This window comes from Mus musculus, chromosome 4, assembly GCF_000001635.26.
Source record: "Mus musculus strain C57BL/6J chromosome 4, GRCm38.p6 C57BL/6J".
Taxonomy (NCBI): domain Eukaryota; kingdom Metazoa; phylum Chordata; class Mammalia; order Rodentia; family Muridae; genus Mus; species Mus musculus.
In genome coordinates, this window is record NC_000070.6 from 25,210,665 (window position 1) to 25,238,510 (window position 27,846).

General features: G+C 38.7%; 1 protein-coding gene across 3 annotated transcripts in view; it reads right to left on the reverse strand.

The window, feature by feature from the left end:
• The window catches only part of Fhl5 (four and a half LIM domains 5), a 42,946-nt gene that overhangs the window by 10,758 nt on the left and 4,342 nt on the right, over positions 1 to 27,846 (reverse strand). For all 3 annotated transcript variants that reach the window (NM_021318.5, NM_001379528.1, NM_001355498.2), the window contains 3 exons: positions 3,953 to 4,123; positions 2,937 to 3,111; positions 523 to 692 (listed from right to left, as the gene is read on the reverse strand). In NM_021318.5, the coding sequence (NP_067293.1) occupies positions 523 to 692; positions 2,937 to 3,111; positions 3,953 to 4,111 (504 nt within the window). In that variant the 5' untranslated portion in view covers positions 4,112 to 4,123. The remainder of the gene's footprint in view (positions 1 to 522; positions 693 to 2,936; positions 3,112 to 3,952; positions 4,124 to 27,846) is intronic.

Sequence of the window (27,846 nt, forward strand, 5' to 3'; positions counted from 1 at the left end):
TCTCCTCTGGAAAACACAGAGCCCTGAGTCCAGAAGAGATCCTTAGTTACTAGAAAATGATAGGAAGGTTTCCTAGTACCCTGTTTCCCTCAGTCACTGTGAGAGGCAAATCCCTTTTTCTCTGAAACACATAAAACTAAATGGATCAAAATTGAATACTAAATGGATCAAAGCTGTCTTCTAGGAAGCAAAGAGAACTGCACATGTACCAGAACAAAGTTTCTATAAAACAGTGAATGGGACTGAGAGATGAAGTCACCTGTGTATCAATCCATGATCTAAGGTAGAACTTAGGGCTAGGAAAAACAATAGGTCATCTTCATGGTGACAGTTTTAGTTTGCGATGTGTTGAAATTAAAGATTACCTCATACATTAGATATAGCATGATAGGATCACTTCATTCCAAATACATAAGGCAGCTAAAAACAAAAAAACAAAAAACAAAACAAAAGAAAACTAACGCCAACAACAGAAACAGTGTTCTGGAAGATTCCACAGCTTTACCATCTCTAGATAGTTACCTTCTTACAGAAGTTGCAGTAATGAGCAAACTCCTTCTCAAAACATGGCACACAATAATTGCCACTCTCTTTGGAGATCAAAGGCTTGGTTCCTATTGGCTGTCGGCAGTGCTCACACACAAAGCAGGTTTCATGCCAGTAATTGCCCTTAAATTCCATTTTCCGAGAACCTGAACCCCAAAGTAAGACACTGTTAGTACAAGCCAGGTATATTTGTGTTTCCTATAAGAAAACATATCCGATATTTTAAGTATAATAGTAACAAACAAATTACCCTTTAGTGAAACAACATTTTGTATTTTCTGAGACAGAGAGAAGATGGATTGATGCAGATCTGCTATTAAAAGAATGGGCCACCCATTAAAACCTCACAGTCTCTGCATAAGCAATGGTAATTTCTGCATGTAGAGACTTGGGATTGTTCGTGGTTAGATAAATTGAATCACTGTCATCATCAGGGATAATTGTAAATGCTCCGGGCACTACCCCTAAGATCCACATTGTGAGAATGCTTTCTGAATTTATTGAATGAATAATAGTGATAGTGGTGATAGTAATAATAGGTAGAATTGGGGCATTGATTGACTCATGGGATAGGAAAGGACCAAAATAAAAGGGGTGAGCATAGCAGAGAGGGAGGAAAGATTTTAAGAGCCAGAGAAACAGGAAATTTGCCATCAAATCATTGCTTTTAGGTATGAGAAGGGAGCTGCATCCATGAAATCTAAACATGGATGCCTAAACTAGACCTGAACGATTCCCAAAACAGTTAATGCTCTAACATGGGGTGGGGGGGATTTCATCAGGCCTCATACCTAGGTGAATAGCTAGGAGTAAGGGATGCTGAGAGAAAAACTATTAGTATTTCCCAGCGATGAGCCCAGATTAGTTTTCTTTTTTTTTTCTTTTCCATTTTTTATTAGGTATTTAGCTCATTTACATTTCCAATGCTATACCAAAAGTCCCCCATACCTAATACTAAATGGTCAGTACTAGAATAAACACCTCCAGGAACCACTAAAAGGACTCATTAGGTTGTGTTTATATGTTTATTTGCTTACATGTCTATGTAGCAACAAAGGTTAAAGAAGAGGCTGGAAATCTGAGAGGGGGACTAACTTATGAGGGGTAGGAGGGAGAAGATAAAGAAGGAAAATAATATTGTATTTTAATTAAACTTTTAAGTGATGTTATTTACATGGGACCATTTTCCCTGAAAGAAAGCAATTCCTCTCAAACTAGTTTGTATAGAGCTATAAAATGATGCCTATTGGTCCACTGAAAAGGCCAAACTGGTAAAGGAACTTGATGCTATGCCTGCTGACTTAAGGTTGATCCCTGGATCCTGTATGGGGAAAAAAGAGAACTCACTCACAAAAGTTGTCCTCTAGTTACATAGACAAAGTATGGAGCAGAGACTGAAGGAATGACCATCCAGAAACTGCCCCTCCTGGGGATCCATCCCATATACAATCACTAAACCCAGACACTTTTGTGGACGCCAACAAGTGCTTGCTGACAGAAGCCTATTATAGCTGTCAACGCAGAGGTTCCACCAGTGCCTGACAAATACAGAGGTGGATCCTCCTAGCCTACAGGGTCCCCAATGAAGGAGCTAGAGAAAGGGCCCAAGGAGCTGAACAGGTTAGCAGCCCCATAGGAGGAACAACAATATGAACTAACCAGTACCCCCAGAGCTCCCAGGGACTAAATCACCAACTAAAGAGTATACATGGTAGGACTCATGGCTCTAGCTACATATGCAGCAGAGGATGGCCTAGGTCTAGTCAGTCATCAATGAGAGGAGAGGCCCTTGGTCCTGTGAAGGCTTGATGCCCCAGTGTAGAAGAATGTCAGGGATAGGAAGTGGGTGTGGGTTGGGTAGTGAGCAGGAGGAGGGGGAGGGGGATGGGGGCTTTCAGAGGGGAAACCAGGAAAAGGGACAGCATTTGAAATGTAAATAAAGTAAATATCTAATAATAAAAAAAGAAGTCCTCTGACACTCCCAAAAGAAAAGAATACACAAATAAAATAAGTGAATAAATGAATGAATGACAGAGTGAGGATTATGGCCAAATTCTTATGAAGACTGATCCTTTTAACACCACTGATTATGCCCAAGGCAGGGCGTTTTCAGTTGCTCTTCTGGTATAAGCTTTATCCTTCAGTTCTGTCTCTGGCTCAACAAGTCTCTATGAATTAGGTTTTATGAAAAAGAAGACATTGGTCACTGCAAAAATATCACAAAATTGCAGAGCACCATCATTTATGTGTTCAGGAAGAATGGATGAATGGAAAATCAGAGGAAGAAAGCAAGAACAGCACTTCTTTTCTTAGAGCAGTGTTGTGAGCCAGTGATGCTAGTATTGTGACTAGAGATGCAGTTTCCTTAGGCAGAGCCACCCGGATCTCACCTGGCATGATGGTTCTCTTGCAGTGGAAGCACTTGGAGGAACACTCGTTGGAATAGCAGTCTGTGCACAGCAGGCGATCATCCTTGGCAACGAAAGGCTTTTCCACCAAAGAGTGATGGCATTTGTTGCACCTGAAGCATCCTTCATGCCAGTGACGGTTTTTGTAGCAAAGATCCTTTCAGACAGGAAATGAAGTTAATTAAATGTGCTTGCAATAAAACAAGCTGTTTTCTAAGACAAGATGGGACATTCTTGGGAACCTAGTGCCACTAGTTTCAGGGAGAGTTGCTGAAACTGTTATCTGTAAAAAGGAGACTGGAGTAATTAGAGCAAAAAACTCAGGCTTGTTTGAGTGGCCATTGAAAAATAATCTCGCTGGATTTTATCAATTTTATCTATCTTTCTTTTATAGCCTACCAGAAAGGTTTTACATGGAATTATTTTATTTTATTTTATTTTATTTTATTTTATTTTATTTTTTTAGTTGTGGTATCTTATTATCTATTGAGACTTCAAACAAATGACAACACTTAGCTAAAGCAAAGGCAAGGAAGAAGAGAAAGCAAATAATATTCGTAAAGGAGGAGAGAGTGTGAGGTGAGAAGGTGCAGCCTGCAGGGCTAAGGGAACAAGGCAGACTTTTAAGAAGGCATTTCTATTCCCTATACTTCCAAATTTTTAAATGTATTTTATATACCTTAGCTATTCCAGAAGTAACAACATTTTAGTTGTAAAATTCTGGGGAAACAGTTTAATTTCTTACATTTTTTTGTTTTTACTCATCCTAAAACTACTACTCAGACACACAGACACACACACACCACACACCAGCACACACACACACCACACCCTGCCACACACACAAGTTGTCTTAAGAATAGGATGAGGTTAAAACTTGTGTTTCACAGCCTTACACTGTAGAAAACGTGGGTAAAAGTCAACAGAGAAAAGGAGCATCCTGAAGCAATGACCTACTATATATGAGCAGTAACTGTGTGAACAGAAGTGACTCCTACCTTAGAATCTGATTCAATTGGTTCTTTACACTGCTCACAATAGTTAGAAAAGATACGATCGTAGCAGGAGATGCAGTATAGATTATCATCCTTGAGTACATATTTCTTCCCAATCAGGGATGAAGTGCAGTATTGACAATCAAATTGACTACTTGTCATTTCAGTTTTATCCTATGGATTAAAAAAAAAAAGACTTTGTACATTACATAGTGTCATTACAAATAAAATAAATCCTTTATAAAATGTGAGTCAAGCATTTGAGTTTATACGTTACTAGGCAAAATTTCACAAATTTAGGGAGCTGCTTGTAGTCATGGTGATTTAGAAAAGGCTACCCATCTTGGGAGTTCTTTTGAATGATCTCTTTCCCCCTCTACCTATGTCTGAGACAGGGTTTCTCTTTATAGACTTGGCTGTCCTTAAGCTCTCTCTTGCTGCAGATCATGCTATCCTTGAACTCATGGAGATCCACCTGCTTTTCCCCCACGTGCTGGGATTAAAGATGTGTGCCACCACCACCCAGTCTGTGCCACCACCACCTGGCCTTCTTTTTCTTAAAACAAAAACCATCCAAATCGTGAGACAAATCTTTTATTCACCATGTGCCAATGTAGGAATCAGTGAGAACGTGGTAGACAGGAGATGCCCCACATCAACACAATCCTGGGACCTGTGGACAGCGTGGTTATAACTGGCATTACATAGCTATCATCATGAGTTCTGAAAGTGGGATTTCATAGAAATAACAATTCCTTTTTTTTAATTCAAACTTGCATAAAATTACTGCATTTCTATTTTAACTGCATTTTTTAATTTCTAAATGTATTAAATTCTCAGTAAGGGTCTTGCATATTAATCCTGAGGCCTTCCTGTTTACTTCTCCTCACCTATCGTTCTAGATAATGACTCCAAAACCTGCTTCCTGCTAGGTTTGGCCATCTGGAACTGTGCAATGAAATGTCCCCACCAATCTGAAAACACAAAGTTCCTCTGAAGGCAGGATTCATTCCACATGCTAGGGTTTTATGACTTTAGTTGAGCAATGTCCCAAGTATGGAGATGCTGGAAAAACTATAGGATTCTTTAAGCTCCAGCGCAAGACCAGCATATATATGGCATGAGTCAGTACAGCAGTTTCCAACAGAATAAAAGCTGACTTAAAATATAAATCTAGGGTTAGTATAAGACTTTGAATTATTTTATAAACACAGAAAAGCAGTGAGCATGGTATTTTAAGTATAGCCAAGAACAATAGCACTATTTTTCTTTGGAAAAATGGCATTTGCAATCTCTGGATTTGGTAGAATGTATTCTGATTCTCCCCATCTAGATGTCTTTCATTTTAGGAAAATCAGTAGATAAGTAATTCCTATGGTGCTTTAAAATGTTTTGATGCTAATTTGTGTCCACTCCATAAAAAATGCTATTATTAAACTTTGTTTTTTATTTGAGTGATAGAGTCTGTAGCAAGAGTTTCTTGGCAAATTCACATTGTTATTAATTCCTGGTGTAATGATTTTGTTTATTGCTCTTCGCAGCTAAGTAGGGGAAAGAATGAGGATCTGGAACACAAGGGTCTTTTCCCAGGAAAGATACAAACTCAAGCTAGAAAGTTCCCAGAGGGATGTGTCCAAAATTATCTGCAAGGAACATTGAATTCCCTATTTGATTAATTTCACAGAAACGTCCATTCCTAGTGAATACAAACACATTCAAAGGAGCCTGAAAACAGCAGGAAACAGATCTATTCCCTTGAAACAAAAATATTTCAAATTACATTTACAACAATCCATAGGATACCTTTAACGTCTTTCACTTAATATGGAAATATTTTCATTATGAATATGTATTTAGTTTAAAATGAATAGTGTACCACCATGAAATATGGGTTCCCTCCTGGCTTGGGAATACTCAGATGAGTTTCATTTTATGAGATTTTAGTATACTGGGAAAAAATAAAGACAAAAACCTCCCAAAATGGTACTATTCCAGTAGCTTATTTAAAACATTGATTTATATTCAACACTCTAAATATAAGGACAAGAACACACCATCCTCCCTTCCCAACTGCACGACAGCCTTTGTGCTACAGAAAATTCTTAACCTGGATCATATTTCCTTACTCTTAAAAAAAAATGATTAAGGATAGCGATTTCATTCTCATTTGTAAAAACATCAAAGAGTTGGGTAGGTTAAACACAAAGTTGGTTCAGCATCTTAACAGTCGTTTGAGTTTTGGATCTATAAGATTATACTTAGTATTTACTCAGTGGTGGTTGACTTTTCTGCCTCTCCCGAGCCACAGTATCCTCAGCTTACTCAGGGAAGTGTGAATCTCATCTGATGTAAGCAAACTGAATATTTACTTTTGCCTTGGCGAAAAATGCAGTAAAAAAATTCAGTCCTCATTTCATGATGTCCATTAATTAACTATGGATGTATAAATACGTTCAAATATTTCACTAAAAATAAAATCATTGCTATAGAAATATACATTTAATACCATACACAATTCTTAGGGAGCCAATTGAAAGACCAGTGGGAAAGGTCTTTCCTTGAAAGGGGTTAGGGGAGTCAAACTGCCAGAAATCTGCAAATCAAGAAAGAAGGGAAGGTGGAACATCTTTTGGGTATATGTCCAGGAGCTGTACAGCTTGGTCTTCAGGTAGAACTATTTCCAATTTTCTGAGAAACTGCTGGATTGATTTCCAGAGTGGTTGTACAAGTTTACCATCTCACCGGCAATGGAGGAGTGTTCACCTTGTTTCATATCCTTGATAGCACATGGCATGTGCTGTCACTTTAGTTTTTGATCTTAGTCATTCTGATGGGTATACAATGGAATCTCAGGGTCTTTTTAATTTGCATTTCTCTGATGACTAAGGACACTGAACATTACTTATGTGCTTCTCGGCCATTTGAATTCTGTTTACCTCATTTTTTAATTGCGTTATTTGGTTTGTTGGTAACTTCTTGAGTTCTTAATATATTTTGGATATTAGCCATCTGTCAGATGTAGGGTTAGTGAAGATATCTTCCCAATTTGTAGGCTGACATTTTGTCCTATTGACAGTATCCATTGTTTTACAGAAACTTTTCAGTTTCATGAGGTCCCCCCGTTTTGTTTTTTTTTTTAGAAATTTTTACTGAATATTTTCTTTATTTACCTTTCAAATGTTATCTCCTTTCTCGGTTCCACCTCCCCCAGACTGCCTATATCACCCCCTCCTCCTGCTTCTATGAGGCTGTACTCTCACCCACCAACCCACTCCCGCCTCCCCACCCTCACATTCCTCTACACTGGGGTGTTGAGCCTTCACAGGACCAAGAGCCTCTTCTCCCATTGATGCCCAACAAGGCTATCCTTTGTTGGAACCATGGGTCCCTCCATGTGTACTCTTTGGTTCAATTTTTTAATAATTGTTCTTAGAGCCTGAGCCATTGGTGTTCTGTTCAGGAAATTGTCTCCTGGACTGATGTGTTCAAGACTATTTACAACTTTTATCCTATGAGATTTAGTGTATTTCGTTTTATTTTGAAGTCCTTAATCAACTTGGACTTGAGTTTTTTGCATGGTGATAAATATGGATCTATTTGAATTCTTCTGCTGACATCCAGTTAGACTGTACCACTTGTTGAAGATATTTTCTTTTTTCCATTGTATTGTTTTGGGTTTTTGTTAAATATCAGGTGTCCATAGCTGTGTAGGTTTATTTCTTGGACTCTGATTTAATTCCATTCATCAACCTGTCTCTGTACCAATACCATGCAGTTTTTATTACTATTGCTCTCTGGTGCAGCTTGAGATCAGGGATGGTGATATCTCCAGAAGTTCTTTTATTGTTCAGGATTGTTTTAGCTGTCCTGTGTTTTTTGTTTATCCTTATGGCGTTTAGAATTGCACTTTCAAGGTCTGCAAACCATTGTGTTGGAATTTTGATAGGAACTGCATTTAATCTATAGATTGCTTTTGGTAAGATGGCCATTTTTCCTATGTTAATCCTATAGATCCATAAGCATGGGAGATCGTTCAATCGTCAAATATCTTCTTCAATTTCCTTTCTCTTTCTTTCTTTTTTTTTTTTTTCAGAGATTTGAAGCTCTTGACATACAGGTCTATTACTTGTTGGTTTGAGTTATACCAAATGTATTTTGTATTATTTGTAGCTATTTTGAAGGGGATTGTTTAAATTATTTCTTTCTCGGCCCATTTATCATCTGTATAAAGGAGGGTACTGATTTTTTTTGAATTAATTTTGTATTCAGCCACTTTGCTCCTGAATATACACTCAAAAGATGTTCCACCATATCACAAGGACACATGCCCCACTATGTTCTTAGTAAGTTTATTTGTAATACCCAGAAACTGGAAACAACCCACATGTCCCTCAACCCAAGAATGGATACAGAAAATATGGTTCATTTACACAATGGAATACTACTTAGGTTATAAAAACAAGAACATCATGAATTTTGTAGTCAAATGGATGGAACTAAAAAAATATCCTAAGTGAGGTAACTCAGATCCAAAAGACATACATGATATATACTCACATATAGATATTACCCATAAAATACAGGATACCCATGCTACTTGTTACAGATCCAAAGCTAAACCAGAAGGAATCTCAGTCAAGGATGCTTGAATTTTACTTAGAAGGAGGCAAATAGTCATAGGAGGCAGATTGAGGGAGGGAATTGTTGTGGGTGAGGGAATTGGGAGGCAAGTGAGGGGTTCAGGATTAAGTGTAGGGTGAGACAGGAGAGAGGACCAGTAGAATGAATAGAAATCTGCAGCTGGGAGTGGGGTGGGGAGTGATTGAGAGCATCTCTAGAACATTTCAGTGACCTGGGATGGGGCAGGCTCCCAGGAGTCTATAGGAGAGACTTTAGCTGAGATGCAAAGCAGTGGGGATATGGAACCTGAAGAGTATAGCTCCTGTAGCCAGACAGGACCCCCAAGGGAGGGATAAAAACATCAATCCACAAACAAAACTTTTGGCCTAAAATTTGTTCTGTCTATAAGAACTGCAGGGACAAAGATGGAGCAGAGACTGAGGGAATGGCCAATCAATAACCAGCCCATCCTATGGGTAAGCACCAATCCCTGACACTATTAATGATACACTGTTATGCTTGCAGACAGGAGCCTAGCATAACAGTCCACCAAAAGGCTCCTCCCAGAAGCTGACTGAAACAAAGGCAGAGACCCACAGCAAAACACTGGCTAGAGCTCAGAAATTCTTATGGAAGAGTTGGGGAAAAGGATTAATAGCCTTAAAGGGGGTAGGAACTCCACGGGAAGACCAACAGAGTCAGCCAATTTGGACCCTTGGTGGCTCTCAGAGACTGAACCACCAACCAAAGAGCATACACAGGCTCCTCCTCCCCTGCACATATATAGCAGATGTGCAGCTCAGTCTTCATGTGGGTCTCCCAACAACTGGAGTGGAGGCTGTCCCTAAAGCTGTTGCCTGCCTGTGGAATATGTTCCCATAACTGGGCTGCCTTGTCTGACCTCAGTGGGAGAGGATGCACCTAGTTCTGCACAGACTTGATGTGCCAGTGTGGAGGGATGGGGGTGGGGGTGGGAGAAGGGCTCCACCTCTCAGAGAACAGGAGAGGGAACAAAAGGGGGATGGACTGTGTGAGGGGAAGACTGGAGGTGGGCAGTGATCAGGATGTAAAGTGAATGAATGAATGAATGAATGAATGAATAGGAATAAATAAATAAATAAATAAGTAGGAATTAACAAAAAGAAAGGAAGGTCAGACAAGCACTCAAACAATCATTTTCAGTTTATAAGGAATGAGAGAAGACACATAAGAGGTTGCTACAGGAATTGGGAACAGATTCTTACTGTGATAGATGAGGCATACAGGAAGACCTTGAAATAGTAGCATTTTGAAGCTCTGACTAAATGGGGTGAGATGGAGAGGTTAGAAAAACAAGAGTCTTTTTCAGATGTATGAAATTTTACCAATCGTGTGTGTGTGTGTGTGTGTGTGTGTGTGTGTGTGTGTGTGCATTATTTTGTATTTTTTTCTCTTTCTTGCGTATGGATTCAACATCTTCTTTTTTAAAAACTCATATAAATGTAGCAGTAAAGTCATCCATAAGTTTCTAAGCTCTAGCCAATGTTTGGCTGTGGATGTCTGCCTATGTTTCAGTCAGCTTCTGGGTGGAGCCTCTCAGAGGACAGTTATTCTAGGCTACTATCTGCAAGCATAACAGTGTATTATTAATAGTGTCAAGGATTGGTGCTTACCCATGGAGTGGTAAAGCTGCAGACAAGAGCATGGGGAGTACCATCTCCTGCTGCTAACTTGTCAAAGACAGCAGGGAAGTTTGTCTTTGAAGGTTTAAAATCCTTGAGCAAACCTGACTTATGATTATGAGCCTTCAGAACTATTAGTGTTAGTAATGTGCCCACATGGGATATGTCAACACATGTAGGTATGCACTCCTCGTCATTCATGTGTGCTATATAATTGAGGCATTTGTACCAGGCTTTCAAATTCATCCCATGGTTGATATAAAGTTAAGCTCATAATTTTTATCCATATGCACTACAGGTTTAGAAGATTGCATTAGAAGTGAAATGATGTATCACCCAGCACAGGAAGATAAACAAGGTTGTGTTCTTCATATTCTTGCTCTAGAGTTTAAATTTGTGTATAAAAGGATGTGGGTTTTTCAGCTGAGGAGGATGTTTCCTAGGTGCTATTTTTCTTTTTCTTTTTTTTTTTTTTTTTTTTTTGCTATTTTTCAAGTAAAGAATATTTTCCTGTCAAGTTATATTTTATGGTGAGGAACTGATGAGGAGGCCGAAGCTGTGAGCAGCATATCTACTTATATTTTACTCTGCTGGGCAGAACCAAGAGATTTACCACAGGTATACCTGACAGAGCATGCCAAGCAAGGCGAGGAGAGAGAGGACTAGCTGCCATCTTTGAGATCCTTAATATCCTCCCAAGGGATTTACACACATTTCATTTATCTACGAATTTAATAAATATGTGAAATATACTTTATTTGTAAAATAGCCAACTAGAGTTTATAAAAGCTATATAAAAAACCACAAAGTTACAACACGTTGCCAGAGAGCATACATATAACCTACTAAGAGTAGGGCATTTTATAAACATCTGAATAAGGTTGGAATGCAGCAAAGTGGGATAAAAACTTACAATAATTGAAGTAGCATTCTATGCGTGACAAATGTTTAAATGGCTAAGGTATTTTTTGAAAACCCAAGTCGGAATTTTTAGGAATGGAGAGTGAAGATAAGTACTTTTCATTTCTCATATAATTTATGTCCAGCTGAAAGTTACCTTCCTCAAGGAAGGAGACAGGAATTATTTTCAGCAATTATAGATTCAGGAACTATTTGGAGAAGCTGAATCTGCATGGGTGTAATGAACATATTATAATTTGTCTACCTTGGCTCTGTTCTCTTCCTAGATGGAAACATATGTCAACCAAAATTATCTCTTCAGTTCCCTTCCAGTGAGTGCATATTCAGGAAACTCATTTAGCCCTGCTAGCTAGATCTAGAAGGTAGATGCTTAGTGAAAGAAATCTTCCTACTTTTGTTGTGTAGCAATTTCCTTTGAGTTGGTAGTTTCCAGTTAAGCCCAGCTTCTCAGAAGAGATACCCTCTGACCAATAACATGATGTACAGTGTACTCTAGGGTCCCTGATATGTAGCCCATACAGGGGTGAGCTTCGGTAATGCAACTATCTTGAAGTCATCCCCACACTCCTGTCAGTAACTCACAGGCCATATGTGAAATCTGAGAAGATGGAGAACAGAGCTGAGACAGATTTTTAGAGATTAGGAGAAGTAACACTATAGCACATTCATGTATCTGCTCGTAGCATTGTAAGAAGAACAGACCATGCATGGGAGTGGCATTGGCAGTCAGGGAAAGATGGATAGCCAGAGGCACTCAGGCTGGAGGTGATGTCTCACTTAGAAGAGGATGATGTGGGGTGTGTAGGTGAAGCAAGATTTAGTAGGACCTAAGGGAATACATGGAGGAGTCAGATTGAGTCATCCTGAGATTTCATATCTGACTTCCTCTTAGGATTATTGGGCTGCAGAAGATGGCGCATAGGAGGGAAAATTAATTGAGAGGCAAGATTACTTCAAATTTATATGCACTGATTTTGAGGAGCTGGATTTGAGAATCACCAGGTTGTCTGTCCACATCATATCACATATATTACATTACAGTAGGTTTGACTTTTGTCATAGCTGAACTATTAGATGGTGGGTAAATTGTGGTGGGAGCTGATGTTATCATAATGAATGATGTTGTCAGAGAAAGTTGCAGTTCAGAAAAGTAGGAAACATAAAAGTCTTGTGGAGCAACATGAGCTATGGAAGAGCATTAGAAAGGAACTTATTAGTGCAAGTGAGGAATAATTTCAAGAAGATTAAGAGGGAATGTTCAAAGTTACAGTAAATATTACATCACATAATATAATGTGATAAATAATTAATTGCATTGGATTAGAATATGTATGCATATATCGTTAGCAGATTCAGAGTTAAAATTTAATTGTAAAGGTGGTCATTGCTGAATGTTTGGAAAATTACATTCACAAAAATATTCCCCCAAGAATAGAAAATAAAATAAAATGTATTGCTGAATTGGAAAAAAAAACCCCACAAAAATTCAAACTTAAAATAGTAAGGAATCAGCATGCTAGGAAGAGAGACGATCACAACAAAAACTTCCTCCCCAACGAAACCTCCTCAGGTATGGTGATACCTAAGCCAGCTATGGTGACCATGGCAACCAGTAAGGACTGACTTCTGAATTATTGTGTGTTTTAGTTTAAAAGACTAAGATTTTGGTTTAAAAGACTAATGGAATTAGGTTGGTATTGTCTAGAACCTGGCTTGAACACAGGAAAACTTAATACAATATCTGTGTCATTCCATGCCTGAAAAATTCAAAAGAGAATAAGATGAAGGTCAAAGAATGGGAAGGAAAGACAATGGCTAACATTAAAAAACAAATTACTAATGCACTAGAAATGTGATTTAAAACCGTTCCAATCAAAATCTCAGTGTCATTCTTTTTACAAGAAAAACACTGCACATGAATTGCATTTGTGGTTCTTAGTTACAAGTCTTCAGATGTAAGTATGTGACTTGGAGGAACCACAAAACCCAGGAAAGTAAAAAAGGGACATGCCACTTGGGAAGAAAGAGCTCTAGGTAAAAGAATAGAAATTAGCAAAGAAGGCCTGCAGCAGTTATGTTTCTTACTTTTCTGTACTTCAACTTTCTCTGACAGCATCATTCAATATGATAATGTCAGCTCCCACTGCAGCTTATTCACCAGCAAATGGATCAGCTTCTCTTGAAAATCACAAACTACACCAAAGTGAAAGAGGAAAAAAAAGAGCAAGAATGGAAAGGAAGCAAATACATTATTTTTTGTGATCTGATTAGGGAGTCAAGTATCCCATTATGCTTTCAGGTTATTAGAATAGATGAAATGTATAGGTCAAAATCTATCCTATTATCATCCAATGGCAATAATCAGACAGTAAAGTTAGCAATGTGATTTTGAAACATCTGCTCAATTACTATGTAATAGGCCATTACATAGAAAGTTATAAAAGCTTTGACGGAACATGAAGAAAACCCAAGTAAGTAGAAGGATGTAAGTTTTCATGGAGTTGAAGATTTGCTGTTCTGAATGTGGTGTGTGTGTGTGTGTGTGTGTGTGTGTGTGTGTGTGTGTGTTTTCCCTCTACTTGCCTGACAGATCAAACAAAACCACTGCTGGGCTATTTTTGGTGGAGTTTATGAGCTTGTTTTATAACCTACATGGGAAGGCAAAGCCTGAGGATAATCAAATCACATTCAGTCAAGAACAAGTTGGGAGTGGTCCCAGAGTCAGATGCCAGGCCAGGACAGAGCTACTGCAACATGCAGTGTGGCAGAAACACAGTGTTAGCTACACAGATCCCTGGAACAGGAGGCTGCTCAGGAATGAACCCACCCATATAGACATGCGACCTGAGAAACAGTGTTGCAAGTGACAAGTTGGAAGGATTTATTATTCAAGATGAATGATGAGGGACAAAATAGTCTTTTCAGTAAATGACTCTTGGGCAATTGAGTTTCCAAGTGAAAAAGCATGAAATTAGGTAGGTACTATTTTTCTTCATGTGAAAACATCATTTCTGCTAGATTATAAGGTAGGGCAAATCAGAAATGATGACAATACAGACATGTATGAATGTGTCCATGTGAAAGAGTTCTCAAGACAGAAAAAATACTATCCACATAGATTCCATGTTAAGCTACATGTAAGAACTTCTGTTTGTCAAGAAACTAAATTAGTATCTTATATCTCGGGTATACTAGGTTTCTGGGCTAATATCCACTTATCAGTGAGTACATATCATTTTGCAAAACACATGAAACTGAAGAAGAACGAAGACCAAAGTGTGGACACTTTGCCCCTTCTTAGAATTGGAAACAATCACCCATTGAAGGAGTTACAGAGACAAAGTTTGGAGCTGAGACAAAAGGATGGACCATCTAGAGACTGTCATATCCAGAGATCCATCCCATAATTAGCCTCCAAATGATGACACCATTGCATACACTAGCAAGATTTTGCTGAAAGGACCCTGATATAGCTGTCTCTTGTGAGACTAGGCCAGGGCCTAGCAAACACATAAGTAGATGCTCACAGTCAGCTATTGGATGGATCACAGGGCCCCCAATGGAGGCGCTAGAGAAAGTATACAAGGAGCTAAAGAGATCTGCAACCCTGTAGGTGCAACAACATTATGAACTAACCAGTACCCTGGAGCTCTTGACTCTAGCTGCATATGTATCAAAAGATGGCCTAGTCGGCCATCACTGGAAAGAGGCCCATTGGACACACAAACTTTATATACCCCAGTACAGGGGAATGCCAGGGCCAAAAAATGGGAATGGGTGGGTAGGGGAGTGGGGGGGGGAGGGTATGGGGGGCTTTTAGGATAGCATTCTAAATGTAATTGAGGAAAATATGTAATAATAAAAAATATTTTTAAAAAAAGAAACTAAATTAGTGAAAATGAGCCACAGAGTCAAAGAAGAGTTCACATCCAGGACGTGGAAAGATTCCAACAAATGCATAAGGAAGAAAAAGAGGGCAGCTGAAGATGGACCCGAGAAAATGCCTAAGAGGAGAGCCAAGAAACTACTTGGAAGTGTTCTCAGTCTAATCCGTAGTTACTAAAAGAATTTAGCAAGTTAGAAAGAAAGAAAGAAAGAAAGAAAGAAAGAAAGAAAGAAAGAAAGAAAGAAGGAAGGAAGGAAGGAAGGAAGGAAGGAAGGAAGGAAGGAAGGAAGGAAGGAAGGAAGGAAGGAAGGAGAGAGAGAGAGAGAGAGAGAGAGAGAGAGAGAGAGAGAGAGAGAGAGAGAGAGAGAGAGAGGAGGGAGGGAGGGAGGGAGGGAGGGAGGGAAGGAAGGAAGGAAGGAAGGAAGGAAGGAAGGAAGGAAGGAAGGAAGGAAGGAAGGAAGACACAATTATATATGCCTGCTCAGAAGAGTAGACTATCTGTATAGCAAGACACAGCCTGTGTGTCCGAGGAGATAAAAGGACAAATAAATGCATGCTTCTATACCATCTCACCATATGGTAATACAAGCAGATAAGGCATAGACACCCTCCCCAAACACCAACCTTTACAATCTGTAAAACAGGTAGCGGCAAAGACTCCTTAAAAGCTATATGATTCACATAAGTTATAACCAGCAAAAGACAGGAATCAGAAAATTTTATACACACACACAAATGCACACACAAATGTGTAATGTAGAAACACACTCATGCACACACAATATGATAGAAGGATGTTTTTAAAAGTATGGTGGTAATTATAACAAGGGTCAGTTTTAAATTAACTTTTGACTTTGAAAAGGTTTAGGAAGTTAGATAAAAGACTTTGAATATACAATGGATTCTACTATATAAAGCTGATTTGTTATTCTTATATTTTACACATATATCCTTTTCCAATGTGCAATATGTCAGCTAATGCAGTGTTGTAAAAACCAAGAACTATTATATGTATAATTTCTTACTTTTTTTAAAAAACCAGGGACACAAGATTCTCAAATAAGTGAGCTTTTACCTTTCTGTGATAGAGATTAAAAAAATTTGACCCTATGAATTCCAATAATAGCTCTGTGCAGTTATGTTTTTTAAGGAATTTTGTCTCTTTGTGTTCTAGCTTGATGGAGCTGAATTATCATATATCCTCTATTCTAAATCCAATTATAAGTTAACCTCATTGCTTTGATTATAGCTTTGTATTCACCAAGGCGGTGGTAATGCTGTTTAAAAATAATCACAGTGACTATATGCCTTACATAGAGAATGTGCTGAAAATAGTATTTAAGATGACTTTCTTTTCCAATGCATGATTTAATTGCATAGATGCTCATAAGTCACTTTCATATAGATCAGCTGTTTTCAATCTGTGGGTCATGACCCCCCAGAGGAGTTACATAGCAGCATATCAGAATTTACATTGTGATTCATTAACAGTAACAAAATTACAGTTATGAAGTAGCAACAACTAATTTTATGGTTGGTGGGTCACTATGACATCAGAAAGTATACTGAAGTGTGCCAGCATTAAGACGACTGAAAGTCAGTGCTATAGATGCCAATATATGCACTCTTTAGACTCTGCTGGGACTTCTGGCTTAATTTTACTCCCCCCCCCCCAGAGTACCCTCTGGGGATGATTCACTTGCTTTAGAGTTTTAGGGATAAATATGATTCAAAGAATAACCTTGGAAACATTATTAACGTGCTCTTGGAAAACATTAGTGAAAAATCTTACAATCTGAAATTTGTCTGCTTCATGGATGAAACTAGGAGAAGCAGACTGGATGAGGATTCTTAATTTAAATTGTACTTCATTGGATTTACTTTCTCACTTAGGGCTTTAATTTCAAAGAATTGCTGGAAGGTCAGTCAGACAGGCATGAATGAGCAGGCAGAAGCATTTTAAAACACCATTGGTCAAGGGACAATGTGCACCATCCTTTACAAAGGGTGGTCACAGCAGTCTACACTGCATAAATTATGGCTGCCTGGTGCTTGCTGAGACAGGTGTCTCATGTGCTCTAATCTCTTCTCTGCACCCCTTACACGTGTACTCTACTGAATAAAGCCATGCAATTTTTCTTAACCACAAAATAAGAATTCTATTAGCTGCTTATGATGCCACCCAACAATGCAAAAATGAAAAAGTCATGGTAACCTATAGTTAGAAACTATGGTTCACATTTTGTCAGAGTAGCTATTTTTGCCCTCTTCAAAATGCTACCGACAAAAAAAAATCACAACCAAACAACTCAACAATCTTAGAATAACCAAGTCATAACTTTCAGACATCAATCAAAAATAACCTAAATCAAGCAACAGAGAATTGTGGTGGAATGTTTGATATTAGTCTCTAGGGAATCTTTGCAAGCCCAGATTGTTGGAACTTTGATGTTTTGTGTAGAGAGTTCAAACATGAATTCTCCCGAGAGCCAGTGAAGTACTCTCCCATGGAATAGAGCAGCTGACTAGACTTTTCCATCTGTTAATTTATTCTGTGTAGATGAGCAAAGAAAAAAGATGTATGATTTCATGGAGAGATTACTTTTACAATGGTACTGTGATAGTAGCCATTAACTGTAACAGAGGTAAAAACATCATTCTCATGAAGTTAAGAACATAACATTTTAATAGACATTTTATTCTTTCAGAAGTAAATTCATAGGCTTCATAGTGCACTTGATTTTTAATCCACTAATGTATAAGTAACTTTTTATTTATTTATTCATTTATTCATTCATTCATTCATTCATTCATTCATTCACTTTACATCCTGTTCACTGTCCCCCTCCTGGTCATCCCCTCCCACAATCCTTTCTCAATCCCCCCTTCTATGCTGAGCAGGTGGAGGGCCCCCTGGGTATCCCCCTACCCTGGCATATTAAGTATCTGCAAGGCTAGGTGCATCCTCTCCCACTGAGGCCAGACAAGGAAGCCCAGATGGAAGAACATATCTCACATACAGGCAACAGCTTTTGGGATAGCTTCTGCTTCAGTTGTTCAGGACCCACATAAAGACAAGCTACACATCTGCTACATATGTGTGGCCAGCCCATGTATTTTCTTTGGTTGATGGTTCAGTCTCTGAGAGCCCCAAGGGTGGAGGTTAGTTGGCTCTGTTGGTCTTCCTGTGGAGTTCCTTTCCCCTTTGGGGCTTCAATCCTTCCCCCTGTTCTTCCATAAGAGTCCCCAAGCTCCTGTGCTCTTAAGGCAACTACTAGGTCTTAACCACATCTCTGCTTTCCTTTAATCTATCATTACAACAGGAACAATGAACATTTCAGAAGATGTGATTTGAACCTGTTTTTCCACTCTCTGTGTTCTTGCTTAGCTATTCCTGGAAAAGATATTTTAGGAAAGCAAACCCAATTCCTGAATTGTTTTAGTCTCTTTGAGGTCTTTTCAGGAATCTTTGTGCCAGGCCTTATTGAAGACATGCTTAGAGAGCTGACTCATCTACTGGTATCACTCAGACTCAGTGTATATTGGAAAGCAAGGCAACCGTGTTTCCTAGTAATGACGTCCAGTCATAAAGTCTAACAGGACAAATATAATACACACTGGCAAGTGTTCTGTAGCTTTGTATATACTCAGTTAGCGACTAATCTGTGAAGTCTTAGAGAGTTATTAATCATATCAGATTTTTAATTTTTGTTTTTAGTCATCCTTTGTAGCTGGAAATTGCTTCATCATATTCATAACTACTGCCAGCTAGTGAATGATTTCAGTGGTGCTGGACAGTCATTGATATGCCCACTCAACAATTTCCCTAACTGCTTCCCTTGCTCCTAATGACAAATGCAAACTTGCCAGCAAATAGTGTCATCTGCCATTGTAGAAATTAAAACTAGTGAGGACAGAGAAAAACTGTTACCAGGGCTATATCTGTACCACACATTAATCACTGGGGTAACCCCTATCAAGACAGACATTTGGGTGGTAGGTCACAGAACATTGCCTTGGGCTGTGGAAACAGAATTGGAAAGAGAAGCTGTGGCCTTTCCATGAACTTTCCATAAGTGATCTCAGGGTTATAAGCCATAAAGAGGTGAGGCACTGAGCACTAAATAATCAAGGTAGTCAGTTTATTTTCCCTAAATTTAAAAGTAATTTCACTACTAATGAGCAAAGTCAATTCTTTTTTCATTAGTCACCATAAACAGATGACAAATATATTCATTTTAGTGGTTGCTCTAGAGCAGGGCCAATTAGTAATTTCTATTCTAGGAAGCTTGGAATATTGCTTGGGGCTCAAATCACTATGTTGTCATTGGTCAGTCCCAACATTGTATAATTTTTAAAAAGCTGGAAAATAACATAATACAGCACATGAAACAAAATATATAAATATGTCTTTAAGTATAAGAAATAGTTTCTACTTCTGTATTATATGGATAGTATTAGAAGCTGTTTAATAAAATGAATAAAATGAAGATGTTTAGTGTGTAATAATTTACAGTGATAGTTTATATATTCTTTGTTTAATAGTACTCACTGAACAGTTCTTTCAAAATCTACAATTTACATAAATCACAACTCCAGGTTAAAAAGAAAGTGAACTTTCAGCCATTCAACAAAAGGCAATAGATAAGCTTTTACAACCAATCACATATTATTTTCTGAGCTTGTAGCAGACTTGTCAAATAATGTATTTATTTTTACATTTCTTCACATTGATGTATGATCTGGTTTATGATCTTCTTGGTTTATGATCTTAAAATTCATAAAACACAAGAATGAAAGAAGAGATAATTTCTTGTCCTGTTAAGAAAAGCCCTTAACATTTTCAATTAAAGGGTTTATGAGAGAACATTTAGAAATTATATAATTTCCAATCTGTTTAATTAAAGTGATTTATGATTCTCTTAGAAATGTTAAACTTATACCTTGTAACGCATACATTTCAGTTTAAGCTCAGTATGACAAGTTACATCTTGAAGCTAGTCCTCAGGCTGGAGTCAGGTATCTCCTCCCTTCTAACAGGTAATTAAAATGTCTCAGATGAAACTGATGGCAGTTTGTGAAGGATTCCTATTGCAGAATATTAAATCATATTCTGAACCCGGAGATTGTCCTACTGAAAAGCTGTTTCTAGTTTTAGTGTGGCTCAGTCTTTAGCATGCACTTTTCATCCCTCTAGGCTGGAATACAGACATGCCCTTAGTATATATCTTTAATCCAAAACAGTAAAGGCAATGCTAATTTGTAGAAGGAAGCACTCATATTTGAAAGTGGTATCTAATTGAATGGCAGACAAAGAGATGAATCAGAGAAAGATCTGACAAAATAAGATATGCCTCTCAAGAGAAGAGAAAGGCAAGGGAAGCTACTCAAGAGAGCAGTGCAGAGGAAGGAGGAAGTTTTACTGGGACAGTGATAGAAAGACAGTTTGTAGAAAGAACAAACTAGACACAAGTGAAGACAGAATGAGCTAGAGAATGAGAAGAAGCCAGAAGATTAAATCATTTTGCCAGAGTTAGTTTGAGGCCAAGCAGAACAATTCAGGAGAAGCCAGAGTGAAACATTTAGTTTGGAGAAAAATTTGGAGCCAGAACAGCTTGAGTTGAACCGGCCAGCCAGAGATCAGAAAGAACTAGAGAGGGTGAGCATATTAACCAGCAAGTCTCAGAGGCTGAAAACATTCTAGGCCTAGACTAGATTGTACGTGTTAGGCCTAGATAAAATGTTAAGGCCTAGGTAACTGTTACCTGGATAGCCTGCCATCATAAGGAAACTTCTTCGTATGTTCTGTTGAGTAGGAAACTTTCTAATGCCAAGACTGAGTACATATTCTGTTATATTCTGTGCCCTTGGGGACCAATCACAATAGAAGTCAGTAGAACTGTTGTGTATCTTACCCACAATAAGCTTTACCTGAACCATCCACCAAAAAGCACTTCCCATATCTATGTATATGCTATTATATTTGCCTTTATAACCTACCCCTGAAATGAACTCCAGCATAATAGAGACATGTGTACCAATTTAAGAAACTGTTTGGAATAAGACTTCCATTTTGGATAGTGGTCTCATAAAGTTTAAGTTACCAAGACCTCCATAGAAACCAACATTCTACTTGGCAGAAAGAGACATGAACCTGGGTAACAGCCATCATGGTTGGCAAGTAAAGACATGAATGTTACGTAAGTCCCATCCTGGTAGACAAGTTAGAACATGAATATTAGACAAGGCAAGTTTCCTACCACAGTTGAATACCCCAACCAATGGGAAAAGGACAAGTTTATAACAAGGACATGTTCCTAAGGAAATCTCCTATCTCTAAATCCAGATTGGTAAAATAACTTGGCACAGATGTTAGTATATTTTGGACTTAAAAACCCTCTAGAATCTTAACTCAATGTCATGGTTCAGTTCCTGAATCTGGACCATGGCCCTGGTTGACCAGTACTGGGGTGTATACTCAATAAAATTTCCCTATCTGACTAAGATTGGTGTTTTGGTGTGGCTTGTAAGGTGATTCCTGGGCCCCAATAGGATGGCGGTTAGAGGCTTCCAGGACTAGGCCTAGGTTAACAGACAGGCTTAAGTAAGCCTCTAAGTGAACAGTTACATCAGGTGAGTAAAAGTTAGTTTTACAGATTTCTACTTTACCTAGTTTTTCAAGGCCCTCAAAATAGTTTGTGTGGCTTCCAGCCTTGGAGTGCTCTATGAGGGATGACATTCAGTTTCCTTCCTGTCTGAAATGTATCCTGTACATGTGGTGGGCATATTTTCCTTGATTTCTATGAAGTCTTAAGATATCTTATTCTCTTCCCCTGGATGGATGTGCTAAGTCACAGAATATAAACCTCTACCCTTGTTCAAATCTGACAAGACATTTGCTGAGAGATAAGAAATAAAGATGTGAGTTACAGATTCACTGTCTTATCTTTCATTTTGCTTCAAAAATAGTGGCCCCTGCAGCCATCAGACTCTCCCCAAGTCTGCAGAGGACTAAGCAGCACAAGGCTAACTTCTGATAACTAAAACAGTTTCCAGCTCTACACAGACCTGGGGAGGTCTCCACCCCAGGCACCTATGGGGTGAGGAAGAGTTCGCCGTATGACGTGTGCACTCCTTGTTATAGGCATGGACTTTTAAATGGATGTCCAAAGTTTAATTTCAGCTGCCAGTTTTCATGGTGTGGGGTGATGGCTCACAGTAATATTATACAAAACAATGCACTAACAGCATTATATCAGGCATTTTGACAACAGTATGTACATCGAAAAAATCTAAACACATACTTGTCAAAACATAACAACTGTAATATGCCATTCATGGTAGAAATTTTGATATTATATTAATAGAAAAAATTAGATAACAGGTGCCAGGTTACCTTAAAATTACCAGTTATAGAAATGCAAAGCATTGTTGAAAATAAAAGCATTTGTGAAAAATGTATAGACAGGAATAGTGACAAAACCTTTAATATTTGTGTGTTGTATATAATCGGTCACCACAATAGTTCTGTAAAATGGGAAATTACTCAAAATCTATGCTGGTTTCCAGTCAACCAAGATTTTACTTAAAATCACAAGAGGCACTGTGATGATGATGCAGGAAGACATGGTTTTCTTTTCTCAGGAGAGCATTCCATGTCCTTGGAATTTTGTATCACATGCAGGAATTGCCGGTCTCAAATTTTTAAATATCTGTATGCAGTCTCTTGGTGTTGAGCACAGCATGTAAAAACTCAGTTCACGTTAACACTGCCATGTTACACACAGGAACTAAGCTACAAAGAGTGCATTTACCATACCTTCAGACTTCCTTCCAGTGGGGTCTGGGAAATTTGAATGCACCGCTAAATCAAATTTTGTTAATATTTAATAGAACAGCTTTACACTGTTAAAGAAATTTACTTGAATGAGCTTTGCTTCTCATTACAGAATTTCCACGTGTGATCTTTCAAAGCCCAAGCTTAGCTGACTTAGGAGCTAAGAATGAGAGGTTTCTTTTCAGATTAGTTCAAATGAGATGCTGCTGATTGACTGCCTTACACTTGTTGCTGTTGTGGTTACTTCACACAAATTGCTACCCTACTTCACCTTGTGTGAGCTCATTTCCTTCTCAACAAACTAGTTATATAGCTAATATTTCATGCAATACCATATAAAAAAGTTAAACCCTCAGGACAAAGAGAAAGGAAGGAGAACTGGAAGGAAAAGCCTGAATAGGGCGGGGAACTCTGTGTCTTGCTGAGAGATTCCTTGGGTGGCATGTGTACTGGCTAGTTTTGTGTGTCAACTTGGCACAGCTGGAGTTATCACAGAGAAAGGAGCTTCAGTTGAGGAAATGCCTCCATGAGATAAAACTGTAAGGCATTTTCTCAATTAGTGATCAAGGGGGAAAGGCCCCTTGTGGGTGGGACCATCTCTGGGCTGGTAGTCTTGGTTCTATAAGAGAGCAGGCTGAGGAAGCCAGGGGAAGCAAGCCAGTAAAGAACATCCCTCCATGGCCTCTGCATCAGCTCCTGCTTCCTGACCTGCTTGAGTTCCTGTCCTGACTTCCTTGGTGATAAACAGCACTATGGAATTGTAAGCTGAGTAAACCCTTTCCTCCCCAACTTGCTTCTTGGTCATGATGTTTGTGCAGGAATAGGAACCCTGATTAAGATAAATTGGTACGAGCATAGTGGGGTATTCCTGTGACAACCTGACCATGTTTTGGGGAGGACTGTGGAAGGACCTTGGAACTTTGGGCTTGAAGATCCACTTGTTGTTAAGAGCTCTGTCAGATGTTGTGTAGGAGCTTGGAAGATAATGTTGAGAACAGTGCAGAAGATGGAGGTCTGGCTTGTGAAATTTCAGAGAGAAAATTAAAGACTCTTTTCCGGGCCATTGCTGTTTTGATTGTGACGATTCTGTATTTCTGGTTAGCTGGGGCTGAAGAGTCAGCTGTGATTAACAAGATACCAGAACTAATAAAGCAAAAACTTTGCATTACTGGGACTATTGATGCTGGTTAGCTGGAGCTAAGAAATTAGTGGTGATTAAGAAGAGACCAGCATCATTTAGGTGACATCTTCTGGGAAGTGTTTTCTTTTCTTTTTTTTAATATTTTTATTACATATTTTCCTCAATTACATTTCCAATGCTATCCCAAAAGTCCCCCATACCCTCCCCCCCACTTCCCTACCCACTCATTCCCATTTTTTTTTTTTTTTTGGCCCTGGTGTTCCCCTGTACTGGGGCATATACAGTTTGCCTGTCCAATGGGCCTCTCTTTCCAGTGATGGCCGACTAGGCCATCTTTTGATACATATGCAGCTAGAGTCAAGAGCTCCGGGGAAGTGTTTTCTAAAAGCACAAAGAGGCTGTGTTCCAGAGAGTTGTACTCCTGCTGCAGCGGGACTTGGTAATGTATAAGGGTCACCCAGGTTGTACTGGTTTTGAAGGCATGAAGGGGTCATGCAGCACAGCTGAGGCTCAGCACTGTGAGAGGCCATGGAAGGCCATTGGTGAAGGTGCAGCCTCAGTTGCAATTGATGGCCCAGGACTGAAGGGATCATTCAGTGTTTTGGAGATGCCAGTACCATGAGATGACCACCAAGAGCAGCAGCAGCAGCAGCAGTAGAGTACAGACATCTGGAGCCTAGAGGACTCCGCGTGTGCTACAAAGGGCATGGCTGGAGAAGTGACCCAAGCCCTCGGAGGAGCCCAGAAGATCATGAGTTGGATCCCAGACATTGGATGGTTGGAGATTGATTTTTGCTTTTGATTGTGACTATGCCCTGATATTTTCCCTCTTGAAGGAAGAAACTATTTTAGTGGAGCCCACAGTTAAGAGACTTTTAATTATAAAAAGAGTTTGGATTTTAAAAGAGATGGATATTTTAAAGAGATTGAAAATTTAAGAATATGTAAAGACTATAAGACGTTTAAAGTTATTTAGACCTTGGGGATGAATAAGAATGTAAGGGTTGAGCTTACTAGTGATGTGTTTGTGTGTCAAGTTGATAAGGGGTCAATTGTACTGGCTAGTTTTGTGTGTCAACTTGACACAGCTGGAGTTATCACAGAGAAAGGAGCTTCAGTTGAGGAAATGCCTCCCTGATATACAACTGTAAGGCATTTTCTCAATTAGTGATCACTGGGGTGGGACCTTATGGGTGGGACCATCTCTGGGCTGGTAGTCTTGGTTCTATAAGAGAGCAGGCTGAGCAAACCAGTAAAGAACATTCCTCCATGGCCTCTGCATCAGCTCCTGCTTCATGACCTGTTTGAGTTCCAGTCCTGACTTCCTTTGGTGATGAACAGCAGTATGGAAGTGTAAGCCGAATAAACCCTTTCCTCCCCAACTTGCTTCTTGGTTATGATGTTTGTGCAGGAATAGAAACCATGACTAAAACAGCATGCAAGACTGAGATCACAGTCTCTTAGTGCTCATTTTATTTTCCCAGCCCCTTAAAGCATGCTTGGGAACTCCCTTTCCCAGAAAGGGAGCTGAGTCTGAGAGCAGTGGGGGGGTGGGGGTGGGGTTGAATTCCTTAGTTTGTTCTGTTTTGTTTTTCTCATCTAACAATTTTCTCTGGGAAAATTGGGTTCAGAGGAATACACAAATTTTCTTTCTTTCTTTCTTTCTTTCTTTCTTTCTTTCTTTCTTTCTTTCTTTCTTTCTTCCTTCCTTCCTTCCTTCCTTCCTTCCTTCCTTCCTTCCTTCCTTTCTTTCTTTACCTTTCTTTCTTAAGATGACTCAGTCGTTAGCAAAATGCTTCAGTACAGTTTAGGTTCTCGGCACTTAGTAGATGATTTATTTTGTTTTGTTTTTCTGCATGGCAAAAAAGCTTTTTTAAAAATGATGGCTTTCGTTATAGATATATTTTCTTAAAATAGAAAAAAAAAGCTCCTCCTTATTTGCATCCCTCTCCAGGTTTTAATTACCATAAGGTAACAGCATACTACTCATAAATACAGAGGTTTGTTCCACAGTAGAAGCCAACCCGCTGGCAGCTGTACAAAGTGAAATAATTATCTTCAAAAGAAAACACAAGTCCCATCCAACATTCAATGCAGCCAATGTTTGTTTGTGTTTATTATGATAATTATTAGATTTCTATGGCTATTGGAAAGAAGACACAAAAAAATGGGTTTTGCTTTAATTTCTGGCTCATCACATAAAATAATGTGGTGTATAGTCTATTTCCCACCAGGGTGTGATTAAAAATAATACAACCACAGCCTGTATAGTGGTGATAACTACTAATCAATAGTTGCAAACTTTTCTCGTGATAGTTTAAGATTTGTTGATCATAACAATGATACTAAGTGGAGAACAATGTTTAAAGTACAGTGCCCAGTAATATCTATTGATGAAACAGAGTGTGAGAATACAGGAAAGCAGCTCCTTGAAAATGTTTTAGGTGTGTACAGGGTGGCTGGGGAAATCACAAAATTTTTTTAAGTACAGGTAAAATTTTTGAGTTATGTTTTAAAAAACTGAATAGTAGAGTCAGAAACCATTTCTGAGGCTGAGGGTAGCTGCAGTCACAGGCTATGGAATAGAGAGCTAAAGGTGTTTCGCAATGGAGCAGAGGTGTAGAAGTGCTTTTTGCAGCCTCCTTGTCCATGCCTGTTTAACAGGTGGTCACAGGTAAAGCTGTTTCTACAGGCCTCCGAAGCTCAGCATCACACTGCCACTACAATCTAGGCCACAAATTGCTTCTTGGCTAACTTTAGAGAGGACAGGAAAAGCAAATCCATTTCATTAACTAAAATTTTGATCTTGCTCATTGTTTCAACAATTTTCATGTGTGTGTAAGAGTTAAAACAGACCAAGGCTGCGTTTTTTAAAATTAAAGCTTCCATAAGAGAAGCTCTATCCTTCCACATTCTTTTCTTTTGCATTATTTTCTTCCATGTGGAAACACTGAGGATAAAATTTCCCACAAATTTCTTAGTTTGCTCATTCTATACTCCTCAAGTTATTTCAGCGCTAAGGGCAGAGAGTGCTCCCAGATGGAGCACTTCTCATCTACTCTGCTGAGGACTCGGGTGTGCCGATCTTGCCGTGCTGCCTTTCCTGTAAGCAGCTCTTAGTGTGTATCTTCCCAGGTTATGAAGGTACTCTGCCCGTGTCTAGCCTTGGAGAAGAGATGAGGTTCATGGCAAGAGTGGATCCTTTTCTTTCACACAAGTTGTGGTCCCTTAAGACAGCTTTAATAAACAATAATAAAGTTTGTAGTAATAAATCGATCCATATATTATAGTTGTGTCTAAATTTGATTGTTTCATAAGTTTAAAAAGGCAATCACATAGGTGAAAATTCCAAATCTACATATACAGAATAAAACAGGTAGCTACATGCTGCTGACAAAGAAAAATCAAGAGTGTGAGAGTATTAAAAAGTATTACATTTAAGCTTTTATTTTATGTGAGGAAACTTGATCTATTCTCTTTTAACACTGGTTATTGTAAAATGTAACCTAAAATCAATACAAAAAATATTCCCCAAAAAAAACTAATTAATTTTTTGACAGGGTCTCACTATGCTGCCATGGCTAGCCTGGAATATGCAGACCGGAAGAGCTTCAATTGCATAGATTCCCCTGCCTCTGCCTCTACATGCTCAGATTAAAGTCATGCACCAATGGGCAAACACGAGCCACCAGGCCATCAAAAAAGAATAAATTAAACAGTATATATCCCAGTGAGCTTTCTTAGACTAATCATTAATTTATATTTAAAGTAATTTTGGAGTTTAACTTAATTTTTCTGTAGGGATAATGTATTACATTTTGGAGTTCTAGA